Source organism: Osmia lignaria, chromosome 12 (assembly GCF_051020975.1).
Source record: "Osmia lignaria lignaria isolate PbOS001 chromosome 12, iyOsmLign1, whole genome shotgun sequence".
Taxonomy (NCBI): domain Eukaryota; kingdom Metazoa; phylum Arthropoda; class Insecta; order Hymenoptera; family Megachilidae; genus Osmia; species Osmia lignaria.
In genome coordinates, this window is record NC_135043.1 from 10,021,142 (window position 1) to 10,037,866 (window position 16,725).

The window sequence follows — 16,725 nt, forward strand, 5'->3', positions numbered from 1 at the left end:
ATTTAATTGATACAAAAATTATTCTGCAAAATATTTTGGAGAAATCTGTATCATGGTATAAAGTACATACATGTCCATACAAACTAATGAAATAATTTTGAAAATACATACAAAATTTGTTGAAAACTAAAATTTGCTTCTGTTATTTCTTTTCTTAAATCAATGTTATACAAAAATTTATTTTACTTTTTCTTTTAACTCATTATTTGACACCTTCGTGATTGCACTGTAAATTTTGAATTTCAAGCTTTTTCAATCAATCACATCTGCAATCAGACCTGTCAGTAATTAACAAATTATACAAATTATCATATGATTTCATGAACATCTACTGTGTTCTGAGCTAAGTTGAAAATTTTTGTAGCCTACGTCTCCGAAGCATTTCCTGTTCGCTTGATTCTGTATCACTTCTGCCGGATAACGTGCTCGCATTATCATTGGAAGAGTTTACAATAGGAACATTCGTTTCAGTTTTAGCTTGACATTGCTCATTATCAACTTCAGAACTTGTATTTTTCGACGTTCCTGGCTTTGCCATCGAAGAAGCATTCGGTGTAACATTCATACTACTTGTTGCAGTTGGCACTGGAATGCTGTAACAATAAATGTCAGAAAATAAGATCTAAATATTTAATGACTGTATCAGTGTAATACACCGATTTTGTACATACTTAGCAGTAGCAGCTGCTGTTTGGTATTGATTCATCATTGCACTGGCAGCATCTAGTAAAAGCTGAACTCTTTGTAACATCTGTATTCTAGCTTCAACGGCTTGCCTCAAATTACCCTCCATTGCTCTAAGTTCTTCTTCGCTTAGTTCCGTTAAATTTGGTGGTGGTGTAGGAATGGGTGGTAATGGTACCATAGTAGGAAATGGTGGTGGGAACAATGGTACCCCATTGGCTGCTAAATTTTGAAACGATGCGGAAGGAGTACTCGCACTACTATGTTGAGCTTGCTGTTGCGGTGGTGCATCACCCGGAGCTGGTTGTTGTGGACCTGCTCCTGGAGCTTGTAACCCAGCCCAAAATGCTGGTAGAACTTGAACTGTATTCAACAGAATTTTTCTTAATATTACAGTATAGGAAGAAATAAACATTACTACACGTACTATACATACCGATTGGATTGAACCCTGGTGCTTGCGGGGGTTGAGGTACTTGAGGCCCTGCTTGTGGTTGGTTTTGTTGCCTATTCCCTTGATTATTGTTAACAGGTCTTAAAATATTTAAACGGCAGGTGGGACATGTCTGTTGACGTTGGAACCACGAACGTAGACAGGCAGTGTGGAAAATATGATTACATGGTAATTTTTTACTTGCTGCCACCATTTCCTCTCTGCGATAGTAATATATATGTAGTAGTAATAACAATGAAATATGTATACAGTTATTAAAGCTGTATTAGTATCTCAGAAATATAATACTCACCTGCATATTATACAAACATTATCAGCAGCAGCTAACTCTTCTGGTGTTGCATCTGGATATAATGTATTCATGTTCCTAATCGCTCGCCGAGACATTACAATATCATGGAAAGCTTTTTTAAAATCTCTCATTGTGTAATACATTGCACGAAGTGCAAACAGAGGTAAAGTATACAACTTGACCATCAGTGTGACAAAAGCAATATACAAAATAACCTGATGTAAAAAATATAAAATTAACAGTATTTAAATAGCCAAAAAAAAGTATTATTATGTTCTTTACCTTTAATAGTCCAATTATTAATTCTGTATACAAAAGAAATACTGGTTTGTTATCCCATGGATTTTCACTTTGCAGGTCTATTGTATGCAATATATATTTTACACTAATGTTGAATACAACAGTTAAAAGAATAGCATATTCAAAACCAAACACAAGCTGTACCGAAGGACCTTTTGTGGCTGTTGTATTATATGCATAATGAATCATAGTTAAGTTTATAGCAAACAAAAGTCCCAATAAAGTACCAACTCTGAGATGGAACAGCCATGTTATCACAGGACTTCTTTCCATCTGCAAATTATATATGACAAAATAAATTACACATTTATTGATGAAACTTTATGTACCAGCTTCATATGTTCATTTTACTTACATAATCTACACGATCTTCTGCCAACCAATGAAATGATTTCAAAAATAACAAAAGTGTGAACAATGCTATAAATTTTGGGCTAAAATCATCTCTGAATACTGTAAATGCTAGACAAGTTTCAGTCACAGCGTACCATACCTTTTCCAACAGATGCTATAAGTAAACAATATTTGGTGTCAATGTGTTCATTTTACAAATAAGAAAGATTAGTATTTTTAATAAATAAATGACATACCTCAAGTTCAGCAGCACGTAGAGTACCAAAAAATATCTTTCGAAGAAACGCATTTATCATAAACACTAGAATTAAACCCTGTGCATAGATTACCTAAATTCGATGGAAAAATTGATTAAATAGTGAAATAAAAGAAAATTTGGGATAGAAATGTATCGAAACTTACCGTCATACTAGGATTCGATTTGGTTATGTGAACTACTGTTGGGTAAAACTGTTTTCTTTGGTAATAAGCATTGCCTATTACAGCACACGTTAGTGCTGTGCTTATTAACATTATTCCGGCCTCTCTCATTTTTTATTTAATTATTTTTTCAGCCCAAAGGCTGTTTTTTATAAGGAAAATAATCACTGACACTTCTCGCACCAACAATTTACGTATCAACAGCTGTAGATTCGACTAGAATCAACGAGGCGCTGCTATCATCACGAGAATGTCTAAAACTAAATAGAACGTGTCATGGTTACAACAAATTGTGTAAAAATTATTTGTTAAATGTTTCAGCGATAGTTTATTACCTTAACACCGAAGACAGTTTTACTTTACGATAAATGTATCATTTTCATGTCATGGTTGTTTTATTTAGTGCGATTGAACATGTATTATTTTTATTTGACAGTTCCAAATCGGACAGGCTGTACAATTTGATTGGTTGAACGCAAATAAACTGTATTTTACTTATTATGATTAAACCACGTGGAATACGATAGTACATTCAATTCTTTTTACTTATTTATTTTTTTTTATTATTCTAAATAAAACTTAATTTAATAATATACTTACTTATACCCAAAGTTAAACTTCTATAATTTTATATTTGCAAATAAATTACATAAATGGTAAACAAAAGTATAAAATGTAACATTATATATTATAAAATTTATAAAGCATTGTTTTAGTATGGTCAATGTTCATATTTGTATAATGCTTATAGAAATTCAATTTAAATGGCACACATTTGCAAATTTCAAATATAGTATTGCAATCAAGATATAATACATTTTGTACTTAATTAGATACCTGTAAGTATACATATATCTTTCTAATACTAAGAAGGGTAAGAATAAAAATGTATACAAACGTATAAACGTTTTCAACTATTTTTCTGGTATTTAAAATTTTGACAAACTGTTTCTGTTCATTTAATATACTCAAAATAGTTTCTAATATATTTATATGATTACCTATTATATATAAAAATACTGTTCCATAATGAAAATTGTGTATTATTAATATGAAATTGTAAGTAATAATTTCATATTTATACTAGCTCATGGTTCATTTTAAGTATATCTATGAACAGTTCTTGTTTTCAAAATACTTTTAGGACTTTGATATTTTGATGTTCCTAACTGACTAACAGCCTTTAGAGGCGTTCTACGAGAATCTACTGTAGGCTTTTTTACTAGTGCCTTAGCACTTTTAGGTGTTTTTACAGTCAATGGTTTCTTAATATGTGGAGTTTTACATAGTGCATTGCTATCGGCTTTGTACGTACTCAACCTTGACTCCTGCAATAACGGAGACCCTTTTTTTACCGAAGGCGGTGTTTTTACAGTAATATTCTCCTTCTGGTGATTTGTTGCATTAGAAATCATATTAAGTTGCTTATTTTGAGAAATGTAATAACACGTTTTACCACCTTTCTGAATCAAATTTGAAGTCGCGTTTTCTGTTTCCACTATAATTTGAGAAGGTGAATGCCTCGAGTTTTTGTTTTTTACATTTCTGCTCGACTTTCGACACTGATCATTAGTTGTACTTAGTAAATCATTTTTTTTATTTAAAATAGCATTTTGTCCGTATACTTTTGTTGTACATTCATCGAATAATTTAGCTTTAGCTAATACCATTCCAGCATTTTGAGTTCTTAATTTCGCAATCGATGCACGACCAGTTTGAGTAACCGGGGTATTCGTTTGGGTAGCCGAGGTAAAATATCCCTCAGCATCTTTCCAGGACATAGTTGCTTTTCTCCAACCATCAAATTTCGGAGTCGATTTAGTGGCAGATGTATTATTTAAAATAATACTTTGCTGACTGTTTGTCTTCTTCAATTTTTCAACTTTTTCAACGGAATATGTATTTGTATTTGTAAATTCATTACCATGGAAAGATGACACCCGGCGTACTGTCGTGTGTATTCTATTCTTTATTGGAAGTGCTTCAGTTGCAATATAATTTAAATCGTCGTTTGATGCAAGTGCACTTGAATTGTTAAGTTTTTTACGTACATTATTTATTATTACATTTTTGTCTTCTTCCCAAAAAGAAGTAGATATAGTATCATCTTTTATATAATTTGGTGAAAAATGTTTCTCATTATGGAGATAAGCATTATTTAATTCTTGATTAGATTGTACATGCGACTGTAAATCTGATCCATGAGAAATATGCCACGAAGAAGTTCGCTTAACACGTTTACTATGAAATCAAGAAAGAAACTAAATTAGTCACTATCAGATTAAACTCTAAGTCAACATCATAATATAAGTATTCAATTTACCTCATCATTCTCTCCTGTGATCGTCTTCTTAAATTTCCTATTTTTCGAGCACTTGGAGATCGGATAATTTTATGTTCGCCCGATCTTCTAATTTTAAGTTCTTTACCAAGTTTCCTAGCTAAATAGTCGGTTGTTACCGTACTTTCAATACTAGCTTCTTCTAAAGTTTTTTCATAGGCAGTTTGTACTTTTTTTACAGAGTGTGGTGATAAATTATCTTTTTCCTCATCATTCACGCATCCAAGCTCTTGAGAAAGGCGAGATTCAATCGCTGAAACCCTATTTTTAATTTCCTCATATTCGCTTTTCGGTATTGTAACATATTCTTCAGACTCGTTGTCCACAGATGTGACTTTAATACGTGAATATGTTTCCAGATTATTTACGGTTACTCTGTTCTTTAGCGGGTATAAATACATTTGATCAAAATTATTCGCAATCTTTAATTCTTCTGAATTTAAGTTAATTTGTGGATGAGATTTACTAATATCACTTTTTTTTGCTAACAAGGCCTGCTCGTCATTATCATCCGATAAATTAATGTTTGCGTCAATGAAAACGTTGTTATACTCTCTATGAAGATCATTTGACGTTTCGTTATTTTTTAAAATTAATTTCATCTGTGATGAACCATCGCTGTATGTTCTATGTGTTCTTTGTGAATCAGATTTATCATTAACGGAACTCCACCGTCGTTCCGTATATGTTTCGGTACCTTCATCGTTAATTTTCTGTAAATAGAAAAATTTTTAACATGCAAAATATTATTAAAATCAAATAAATCATTAATAAAATAAATGATTTAAACAGTCTTACTGATTTCCTTGGTACAAAACGATCCAAGCTGAGTCTCATTTTCTTAGATTTATCAGTTTTATCTGAATTCCTCCTAAAACATAGTAAATATATATATTAAATAGTAAATATATAACATATACACGAAACATTTAAATACATACTTTTTCTTTGCAGTTTGAGAATCTGAGTATTCAACTTTTCTTTTTTTGGTACTTTTATTATTTGATGCATGCAATGCATCATAATTTTCAGGAATTCTTTGATTATCAGATACATTATCATCTTCAGGTGCACTATTCTTGCCAACCATCTTTTTTAAACCATTAAATACTCCTGAATAAAAATATTCAAATCTTAATAGTTATTTATACATAAGTACATTCTTTAACGTTTAGTAATTAAGTTAGTAAAGCTTCTTTCCTGGTTTTTATTATCAGAAAATTTAAACAGTAATTACTATGAACAGATCCAGACATACTTAGATTGAGATTGGAGGCACTTAGATGTGGCTTACGTGTAAGACTTCCACTGCGATGTTTTTTTTTCCTCAACTTTGAATGCAAATGACTACCAGATACATCTAATTCATTGTCTGTGCTACCAATTGTTTCCATAGAAACAGCTTGTGTTATATGATCTGGTAAAATACCAATACTCTCTGCATTTTCAATTAAAATCTATACTTGTAAAATATAATAAATTAATAATTTATTAAAAATGTATAATTGTATTAAGATAAATTTATTACCTTAACAATAATTAAATGTAATTCAAGACGTGTTCTTACAGCAGACATACTAACTTCTTGTAAAGGCATAACATTTGGTCCAATAACTTTAGCTAAATTATCAACATTCATTTTATTTTGTTTCTCATATAGAGATACTTTTTTCAGAAATTCCATAAAATATGCTAATGTATTAAGATGGTGCGGTGGCAAGAGAATACAAGCTAATAACAATGCTTGTACACGAAATGTTTTAAGCATAGCACAATGTATAAATAAATCATGATATACATAAGGGATTAATGGTTCTGGTAAATCCCTGAGAAAAGTTTTTAAACAATTAGCTACATCAATTGCATGGTGTTTATCTCCTAATATATCACCATTATCTAAACAGATCATTAATTCTTTTTGTCTTAGTTGAGATCCTGCTTTCCTGAACAACCCTTCTTGAGTAATATATTTTTCTAAAAATGCAGTTGCTTGACTAATAAAAACGGGTACGTGAACAATACCACCCGAAGATAAATTCACAACATCTAATGGTTGATAGGATAAAGAAGTCTTAAAAACTTTTTTCGAAATTTGTTTAGTTCCCTCCAGTATTTCAGTTTTAAACATACTCTTTTTAAATCGGTATTTAACCCCATAGTTACGGAGGTCGCTAACGACTGAATGATATACAGTTTCTTTATGTAAAACATCGTAAATTAACATGTTTTTACTTTGAAAATATAAACTGTTCAGTCATAAATTATAACAAAATTCTCTGTCTGTAAACTACAAAAAGATATAACAAAGTTCTCATGTTATAAACAAATGTAATCAAACACAAATCAGTATCAAAACTATCCTTAACTGACATACAATGTTGCCAACTACATAGTCAAATTTCTTTATAAAAAAGTATCGATTAATCGATAACTCCTATTGACGATAACGTAGTTTAAATCAATGTAACGCGGGAAGACAATTTTATGCAATCTTTATAGGGTTTATAAAATTGCATCTACTTTTTTATATTATTATAAATACAATTCGTGGAATTCTTTTTGTAACCCATTATGTCTCGAAGGAATATGTTTAAATACTATCAGTTATTATTTAGTAAATTAAACCAATGTATAAAATGTCAATTTGTCAATTGTTTTTTCGTAACAAATAAACAACGACGTGGGGTTAAGTCATTATGTACGTTATTATTGTTAAAATTTATTTAATATCTCAAAAATCAATGTCTGTTTTATATATTTTGTATAATTTTAAATACAAACTCGCTGTACAAGGCATATACAATAGCCGGTTGATTTAAATCCTTACATCATTGAATGCAACCATATTTTAAAATATTTTAATTGTAAAATCTGAAAAATTAATTGCTACGTAAATAATGATATTTTCTCAAACGTTTCGATTGATGTAGCGTATAAAATACTACAGATCAATACGAGTCTCCGCGAGATACGTGTAGCAATTTCTCTGTCTCTACAGATGCGGACTTATGTATTTAGAACAGTACAAGTCTGGTCTAACTTTAGAAATTGATTTTGTACCTAAATTGTATTTTCACAAGTTCAGTAATTGTCATTTAATAATACATAATAATTTATGGTAATCTGAAACATTGTTGCAATAATTTAACAACAACAATGTCATAAAATATGTGTTATACAATTTTTTAAATAATTGTTGTAATTATGTTTCACAGCAATAAATCACTCAAAGAAAGAAATTATGAAGACGGTAAAATTGTTGTCAGGGTATGACATGCCTACTGTGGGTTTAGGTACCTGGCAGGTAATTGATAATACATAAAACTAAAATCAAACTTGTTATTTTCAATTATGGAATTATTTAACATTATATTTCCTACAGGCTAAACCTGAAGAAATTGAAAAAGCTGTGTCAACTGCTTTAAATGTTGGTTACAGACATATTGACACTGCATTTAATTATAATAATGAAGAGGCAATTGGGGCAGTATTAAAAAAATGGTTTGAAGAAGGTGGAAAACGAGAAGATCTTTTCATTACTTCAAAGGTATATGTACTTTAAGATAGAAAAAGGTTTCTTTGTATAAAATTATAAAATATCTATTTTTTAGTTACCCAATTATGGTAATCGACCATCAGATGTGGAAAAGTTCATTACCTTATCCCTGAAAAAACTTGGCTTGAATTATTTGGATATGTACTTAATTCATATGCCATTTGCTTTTAAATTAAATGAAAGTACTAATACTGCAGCAACTAATGAAGATGGAAGTTACGTGTTAGATCTTGATACAGATCCTGTTTCAGTGTGGAAGGTTTAATATTACAATAGTATTAAGTGGTGGTGTGATAATAACTTGTAATTGATTTTTTTTCATCTTTTTAGCAAATGGAAGAACAAGTTGAAAAGGGTCATACAAGATCTATAGGTCTAAGTAATTTTAATGAAAAACAAGTCTTAAACATTTGGGAAAATGCACAAATTAAACCAAGTAACTTACAAGTAAGTTTTATATATGAAAATGAATTCTGAACTGAGAATGTTATATTGATAAAATTTGTATTGTTTTTAGATAGAATTACATGCTTACCTGCAACAAAATTCAATTAGACAAATGTGCCAAAAGCACAATATTATTGTAACAGCATACAGTCCTCTGGGATCACCAGGAGCTAAACAGCACTTTCAAACAAAATACAATCATAATGTTGAAGATTTTCCTGATCTTTTAGGACATCCAATAGTACAAAAAATTAGTACGGAACACAAACGCTCACCGGCACAAATTTTACTGCATCATCTGTTACAATTAGGTGTTGTTGTAATTCCAAAAAGTTCATCCCCAGAAAGGATTAAAGCAAATATTGATTTATTTGATTTTACATTAACAAAAGAAGAGATGGAACTTTTAAGTACCTTAGATAAGGGCCCTGGTGGAAGAATTTTTAATTTTCTATTTTTCAAAGGGTAAGTGCGTTTAAAAAATTTGTATATCGTAATTGGATAAAAGTAACTTTTTTTAAATTGATTTGTTTCAGTGTTGAAAATCATTCGCACTATCCATTCAAAGATGAATTACAATCCTAATTGAAATACTGTTAACGTGTAGTTTGAGTACGTGTATATTTATATATTACAAATGAGTTAAGTGAAGTACAAAAATTAAAAAAATATATGAATAAATGCACAAAAACGAAAGATGTTGTCGCATTTCAGTCTATAATAATCTGTATAACATTTTACGTTGCATACGATGTTGAAGTTCTCCGCGACGTATCATTGTATGTATAACTTTGTAAATGGCACGTTCTGGATATGCTTGTTTTATAAAATCTTTGACAATATTTTGTTCTGATACTTGGTTCCCAATAGGAAATCTGCGTTTCAATTGTTTCTCAATACGAGATAACATTTCATGATCTTCGTTCGAGGTAAATCCTTCCGCACCTATTTTTTACATGTGTTTATATACAAATATCATAATTATAATTATATATTAACAGTAATTTTAGATTACCAGCTAATGATCCAGACATTGCAGCATCTAAAGTAGACACTTGGAAAAGTCGAAGCGCTTCGTTTACATGAACTTCTGTAGCAAAAGGTTGTAATCTCATTTTAGCTAAAGATTCAGAGATTCTTATTACAGCTTCCAATTGGCGAACGGTTATGGGAATAGACAATCTTTTTTCTGTGTCCTTCTCATGATCTCTTGTACTAGCTCGCATTACGACATAACGATTTTTTAATTTCTCTCCCGCGTCTTTACTAAGTCTTGGACCACAACGTCTGTAGGAAGTATATAAATTAATTCGGAATAAAAAACATATTTAAAAGTAACAGAGTCTTACGTTCTGCAGTAGTGAATATATTTCTTTAAAATATGCAATGGTAACTCTCCCTCTGTAGATTGTTCTGTAATTTGAGCAGCATTACTATGAATATTCATTACATGCTTTGCTAACATTATATCTTTAGCTTGCTCGTGCACGTCTTTAACAATAAATATCATATCAAAACGGGATAGAATTGTTGGCATAAAGTCGATATTTTCTTCTCCTTTTATATCATCCCAACGACCAAATATCGAGTTCGCTGCTGCTAAAACGGAGCAACGAGTATTCAATGTTGTAGTTATTCCTGCTTTTGCAATTGATATTGTTTGCTGTTCCATTGCTTCGTGTATCGCAACTCTATCGTCCTCTCTCATTTTATCAAATTCATCTATACAAACAACACCATCATCTGCAAGGACCATAGCTCCTCCTTCCATGACAAAATTTCTCTATGAATCACAACCAGCGTGTTTTGATAAATATAAAATAAATATATTTATATTGGTTAGAATTAAAGGAAAAATATTAGTAGCTTACCGTTATTGGATCTCTTAAAACTGATGCTGTTAAGCCAGCAGCTGAACTTCCTTTGCCAGATGTATAAATTGCAATTGGTGCGACTCTTTCTACGAATTTTAGTAATTGTGATTTAGCTGTACCTGGGTCACCCAACATCAAAATATTAATGTCTCCTCTTCTACAAAGACCATCAGGCATTCTTTTTCTAGATCCACTGAACAATAAACATGCTATTGCTTTTTTAATATCTAATACACCAAAAATACTAGGAGCTATACTTTTAGCTATCCTTTCATATAAATTAGGATCTGCTGCTAAACGTCTAAATAAATCTTCTTCTTCATTTGTAATAGCTGGATGAGTACCTAAAAATGATTCAAAATTAGATAAGAACATATTTTGTATAAGCTGCTTTAGTTATATCAATGTAATTTATAATGTACCACTGCCTGTATTTTCTCCATCTACAGAGATACCAACAACTCTTATATACGGTGCTCGAACACCAACCAATGTTTTCTCTTTTCCTGCACCTCTACCAGTTTTGGTGACCTTCTTGATAGAATATATTCCCAGTATAAGAACTCTGTTGCCTGGTACAACTTTATCACATAAATAACGATCACAATATAATTGCAAATGTCTTGGTATTTCACCCTGTGGTATGTTGTCTGGTAATTCTTGTAACTTAAGGACTTGAAAATCAACACACTGACATTTATCTGGCATTATGAAAAATGGATCTAATGGACATTTTGGTCGACCTGCTTGTTCAGTTGTGCATTTTCTAGGTAAAACATATCCTTCTAAACCAGGTTTAATAGAAATATTTGTTTGTGTGTTTCTACAAGAACGACATTGTATAGCAATTTTTGTTGCTTTTGCTCTGATTCCAGATGCTGATATAACAATACCAGGTACCTTTATAAGCTTTGAAACTGCATCAGGCTAACAGAAAGATATAAGTTAATACAAAGATATAAATATTTTTAAATTTAACAATGAATCTTACTTTCATTCCTCTTAAGGAACTTGGGTTTGCATCTGAGGATAATAACACTTGTATATCTTCAACTTTTTCTTCACCTTCAGGTCTAGGAGTTGTTAGTTCATCTGCTAAATCTTTTGCAGCTTCCTCCAAAATTGGTAAATATTCTGTTGGGTGCTTATAAACTTTTTCTGCAAGTGACTCATCAAAAGCTGCTAAATCTTCTAAGTTAATCTCTACCCAATATTGACCAAGATTGTAATTACGTTTTAAGGTATCTCTGAAAGATAATATTATTAAATTATTTAACATGCAATATAAATTTTGGATTAAAACCTTGTAAATATATTATGTAGGTACCTATATTTATAATTAAAATTGCCTTCATGAAATTGTCTAATAAATTCCATAAACTTCTTTTTCGAGTATTGAAGTTTAACTTGACTTTCATTAGATTCACTAGTGGGAAAATTATTAGAATAGAATATTCCTGGATCATCGAATCCTTCCATTATTCTAGACTGATTTTTAATTACTTTTATAAATGTTTTATATGAAATATATACAAGTATTTAGTACTGTAAATGGCGGGAAATGCTTCAATATCCTTGAAACCATTTTATCATAGAATAAGTAAATGAAGATACGACACAGTTCATGCTTTTTTCAGAATATAGTATAGGCATGCAAAATAAATTGCACCAAATAATATAAACATTTTGCTGTATTTATAATGAGAATAAACATTAAATTAAATAATTATTTATAAAAATTTATAATAACATCATTACAAAGTGTTTAATTTGAAAATATACGATGCGACATAGCTGCCACCAAGCATACACGGTTTGGAAATGTTATAAAGGCCGCCATGCATTTTCCAATCTATAACGCCATCGTATGAAATTTTAACCGGTTTTATTTACGTCGCAAACTTTGTTTTGTATCATTTTAACCAATTTTAACAAACGTATTATACGTACTATCTAATATTTACATCTTGATATTTTAATTAAGGTATATTATTATATATTTTTGTATTAAAAGTGTTATTTATTCTATAAGCTTAACAGAAGATAAATGATACATCAATATATTCTTATACAATGTTGTAATTTAGAAGGTGTGTTGTTCTAGAAATTTTGTAATTATGAAGTTTCTACAATACTTATGACAACTACTGATATTAATAATTATTTGTTAGGATTCATGAGTTTAATTTAATTTTAAACAAAAATTGACAATTATGATTGTAAATTACAGTTTTACATATTATGTTACAGATTTAAATGGTACATATGGAGAAATGACTCCATATTTGACAAGGCAGCGTACTTTGTTGTTAAATTTGCAAGACCCACAGTTAAGAAATACGATCTCATCCTCAAATACAGTAGCTAAACCTAAAAATATTGCAAACAAAAAGGTAAATACAAAGGTTAACAGCAAAGTGATCAATACAAGATCCACGATCCAAATAAGAAATGTGTTATCTAAGAAAAGGAATAATGCTTCAGCTTCATTGGATACAGAAACTATTGAAAAAGAAAGTAAAAAAACTGTGAAACATAAACAACTATCTAAAGAGGGAATTAATAACAGAGTAAAAGCTAAAAAAAGTGTAATACATAATGATTCCAATAATTTAAATAGAAATAAATCAAAGGTTATCAAGAGAAAGCAAAGTACAAATGAAACAAGTAAAAATATTTCTAATTTACGACAGATGTCATTAAAAGAGTCCTTTGTAAATCAGTCTAAGAAGAGAGTACTACGTTCTTCTAAAAATACTAAAGGTTTAAAAAATGATGAAATACCAATAAAAAAAGATTGTTCTCCTAAATTAAACGATTGTGGAAGCAGAGAAAAATTACCAGTATATAAAAGTGTTCCACTTGATAATTCTCAAGAAGATACTAATGAAATCTATGAGTTTAAATTTGATGTTAATGATTCTAAAGAAAAATTGCCTAAGAAACGTAAGAAGAAGTTTACTACTAAAAAAACACTATTAAGCAAAAAAAAGAAAAATGTTTTTGGGAAACATAATTTGCCAGAAATAAAAATTGATAAAGAGATTCCAACTAATTTTCAGTTTGAAGAAGTTCAAGAAGTTAAAGAACTTAAGGAGGTGACAGAAGCAAAACGCGATAAAGAAGCAATAGGAACAAATTCTGTTGAAATTTTAGAAAGCAAAGTTTCAACAGAACCTGTGGTTGAACATGTATTAGAGAAAGATGACTTACAAGAAGATTTAAAAAATGTTTCAGCAGATCCTTTAATTGAACATGTATTGACAGAAAACGTGCAAGAATATGCAAAAGAAGAAACAGATACTCATAAATCAGAAAAACCACAAAGCACAAAGGAAGAACAAGTCAAAGATAATATTACAAAACCAAGAATTGTATCAGTAGAAGATTTAAATAATAAAAAAGTTACAATGATACATAATTCACAAACGTCAAAGTCAGATGATTTTCAGCCATTTAGACTAACAGATATTTTTAAGAGTGATCTCGTGGTACAGCAGAAAAACATGCTTAATCATTCATTGTTTGAAAGATCTTTATCACCAATTAAAAAATCATCAGAAAATCTAGAAATTGGTAGTCCCTGGAGAACGCCACAACCGCTTACATTTTCACAAGTAAAGAATGCATTTCAAAGTACACCACAGAGCAACAAATATGGTATTTTTAGCAATAAATTTGTGCGAACTTCAAATAATGAAATCAAACCATATGGAAGTATAATAAATGCAAAAAATATTTCACAGAAAAACAATGAAAATATAAACGAGGAAGGGTATGTAAGTAATGTTAGTCACAAAAAGAGAAAACCTTCTGGGTCAAGAAAATTTGGTACAGAAATTACAAACATAAATCAATCTTTACAATCTAATCCAGGAGAAGGTATAAATGAACTAGTAGTAAGTGAAGCTGAAAATATACCACCACCAGCTATACAGACAACGAATACAATGAACTTAAGTACAAATAATACATTTAGCTCTGGTACTAATGAAAACAAAGAAAACAATATGTCAAATCAGCAAAGTCAAATAGTTGTTAAGAAAGAAAGGAAAAAAGTTAATTCTCAAAGTCCTAAGAAAAGTACATTAAGTGTACAAATGGATGAACAAAAAGAAAATTTTGATCCTCAACCTGGACCATCGGGCTTACAAAATCGTTCAATTGTTAATGATCAAAGAGTATTGAGACAATCTAATTTAAATAATTTTCTAAATATAATGGAAATGCCACAAAGTACTACAATCAAAACAGCTCACAAAATTTTTGATGATATATGTTCAACACCAGTTAGTACTATTAAATCAGGAAAAAAGTTACATGAACGCAGTATGGAATTACAAAATGCATTTGGTTTTAGTGATGAAGATGATGAAAATTTATCATCTTCTGTTGAGTATAAAAATGCAAATGACAAAGAAAAAGAAGAAAAAGCCATTCAGACAAATTTAGAGAATTATAATAGACCTTTAGCAAGATTATCAGTTAATGAAATAAAAAACAAATTAGCGGTTAATAAATTGAAAGAGGATATAAAAAAAGTTGAAAATGTACAAACTGAAAAATTAGATGTAAAAAGATCGCCTCTCAAAGAAAAGAACAAAAATAAAATTGATATTACAAGCTTTTCTGATACATTTGATGTTCTTTCTGAAACGGGTGAATCTAAAATAGGGAATAATATACCAGAAGTTCCATTGTTTGCTGATTTTGAACCAACTCATTTTTCACAGGTATTATTTGTAATTATTTTAAATTAAATGTTAGTATTTATTAACTATATTCTTAATGTGTATTATATATGTGTACATGCATGTATTACAGCCTCCACGATATTCATACAAACGTAAACGACCAGTGAAATTCAGTTTATCAGACGAGAGTGGTTCAGAAGAGGAAGAGATACCAAAACATGAAATAAAGCGGAAAAGAGGTAACAAAATGAAATTACAGCAGGAACAAAGGTTAAAGAACTGGGTTAAAAATATTAATAAAACATTTAGTGAAGTAGACCAGCATGAACTTGTGGTTGAGTAAACTACTAATTACAGTTATTGCAAAGAAAAGTTAAGTATATTTCTGATATAAACTGTTATTGATATTTGTTAGGCAAATTTTATCTTGATATCTTAAATATTATTTTTAAGTGCCTTATTATATACATACGCGTGCTTGCGTACTTTAAGAGAAAAAAAATATACAAAAGTCATATTTATTTTTATTTTTATTATTATTATTATTTTTTTTTTTTTTTTTTTAATATTTATAAAAATAGGTTTATTATATTCTGTGTAACGCACGATTAAAACTTAAATAATTTATTATAGATTTAATATAGTGATATAGTGGTGTTTGTTATAAAAAATTTTTATGCGATTATTATACAATCATTAAACAGTATATATATCCAAAATAATGTAATACACAATTTTTCAAAGAATATAATGATGAGAAGTAAAAGCGTTTAATAATGTACATATAATATTTTGATTAAGTGAATAAGTAATTAATATTTTGTTTTTTATATCTTTTGTGCAATGGTAATATTTTCTATCCTTTGGTCGCTGTGTTCGTTTGCTATTTACAAGTGGTAGTAGATCGTTCGTACATAAATTTCATAAAAAATAAATTTTGTACATATATTTTACGTTATTTTATTTCTGAATGATTAAAATGTACAAGTGTGTGCATGCGCATGCATATATATGTATACACAATATTACATACAAGTGTACTATTATTTTCTGAAAACTGTGTATTTATGTATATATCTTTTACATATTATGTAAAAAAAAAAAAACATTAACTTCTTAGTTGCAATTTATCATTGTTGTTCAATTGGTTATTGAACTTACGCATATTATGAGTTAACATATCTACGCGTATATTACATAAGGAATAATCACTCATTTCATACCTCGGTAGATTTCTTAAATAGAAAAATCAATTTTTTCGAAAGATGAAAGGAATCGTTTATTTCAAAGATGTGACACAATAATTATC

At 29.7% G+C, this 16,725-nt stretch overlaps 6 protein-coding genes across 12 annotated transcripts in view; 2 read left to right on the forward strand and 4 right to left on the reverse strand.

Moving 5' to 3' along the window:
- Positions 1-16,725, reverse strand: part of LOC117602734 (uncharacterized) — a 169,850-nt gene that overhangs the window by 151,843 nt on the left and 1,282 nt on the right. The gene's annotated exons all lie outside the window — the stretch shown is intronic.
- sip3 (septin interacting protein 3) lies at positions 158-3,023 on the reverse strand. Of its 2 annotated transcripts, XM_034320989.2 has the most exons (10): positions 2,840-3,023; positions 2,487-2,764; positions 2,321-2,413; positions 2,086-2,238; positions 1,713-2,003; positions 1,431-1,645; positions 1,121-1,338; positions 672-1,047; positions 370-593; positions 158-278 (listed from the first exon to the last, which is right to left on the reverse strand). In XM_034320989.2, the coding sequence occupies exons 2-10, from the start codon at positions 2,613-2,615 to the stop codon at positions 253-255; spliced, it is 1,725 nt and encodes a 574-aa protein (XP_034176880.1). In that variant the 5' UTR covers positions 2,616-2,764; positions 2,840-3,023; the 3' UTR covers positions 158-252. The 2 variants fall into 2 exon arrangements, with proteins under 2 accessions (XP_034176880.1, XP_076547227.1); XM_076691112.1 differs by having other exon boundaries at positions 158-593; positions 2,840-3,022.
- On the reverse strand, positions 3,247-7,210 carry LOC117602682 (uncharacterized). Of its 2 annotated transcripts, none has more exons than XM_034320985.2 (6): positions 6,374-7,210; positions 6,104-6,302; positions 5,787-5,958; positions 5,644-5,716; positions 4,828-5,558; positions 3,247-4,745 (listed from the first exon to the last, which is right to left on the reverse strand). In XM_034320985.2, the coding sequence occupies exons 1-6, from the start codon at positions 7,067-7,069 to the stop codon at positions 3,605-3,607; spliced, it is 3,012 nt and encodes a 1,003-aa protein (XP_034176876.2). In that variant the 5' UTR covers positions 7,070-7,210; the 3' UTR covers positions 3,247-3,604. The 2 variants fall into 2 exon arrangements, with proteins under 2 accessions (XP_034176876.2, XP_034176878.2); XM_034320987.2 differs by having other exon boundaries at positions 3,249-4,745; positions 6,140-6,302; positions 6,374-7,209.
- Positions 7,348-9,520, forward strand: LOC117602685 (aldo-keto reductase family 1 member A1). 4 transcript variants are annotated; one of them, XM_076691113.1, is made up of 7 exons: positions 7,348-7,543; positions 8,061-8,149; positions 8,228-8,392; positions 8,457-8,660; positions 8,732-8,848; positions 8,919-9,313; positions 9,385-9,520. In XM_076691113.1, the coding sequence occupies exons 1-7, from the start codon at positions 7,417-7,419 to the stop codon at positions 9,431-9,433; spliced, it is 1,146 nt and encodes a 381-aa protein (XP_076547228.1). In that variant the 5' UTR covers positions 7,348-7,416; the 3' UTR covers positions 9,434-9,520. The 4 variants fall into 4 exon arrangements, with proteins under 4 accessions (XP_076547228.1, XP_034176883.2, XP_034176884.2 ...); XM_034320992.2 differs by lacking the exon at positions 7,348-7,543 and adding an exon at positions 7,553-7,929; XM_034320993.2 differs by lacking the exon at positions 7,348-7,543 and adding an exon at positions 7,555-7,963.
- On the reverse strand, positions 9,456-12,302 carry LOC117602683 (Minichromosome maintenance 5). The gene is made up of 7 exons (XM_034320988.2): positions 12,050-12,302; positions 11,714-11,969; positions 11,145-11,649; positions 10,720-11,066; positions 10,198-10,631; positions 9,864-10,135; positions 9,456-9,793 (listed from the first exon to the last, which is right to left on the reverse strand). Exons 1-7 carry the CDS (start codon positions 12,199-12,201, stop codon positions 9,564-9,566), a joined length of 2,196 nt encoding a protein of 731 aa, XP_034176879.1. The 5' UTR covers positions 12,202-12,302; the 3' UTR covers positions 9,456-9,563.
- Positions 12,581-16,576, forward strand: LOC117603116 (uncharacterized). Of its 2 annotated transcripts, none has more exons than XM_034321922.2 (3): positions 12,581-12,706; positions 12,973-15,455; positions 15,547-16,576. In XM_034321922.2, exons 2-3 carry the CDS (start codon positions 12,996-12,998, stop codon positions 15,757-15,759), a joined length of 2,673 nt encoding a protein of 890 aa, XP_034177813.2. In that variant the 5' UTR covers positions 12,581-12,706; positions 12,973-12,995; the 3' UTR covers positions 15,760-16,576. The 2 variants fall into 2 exon arrangements, with proteins under 2 accessions (XP_034177813.2, XP_034177812.2); XM_034321921.2 differs by having other exon boundaries at positions 12,676-12,812.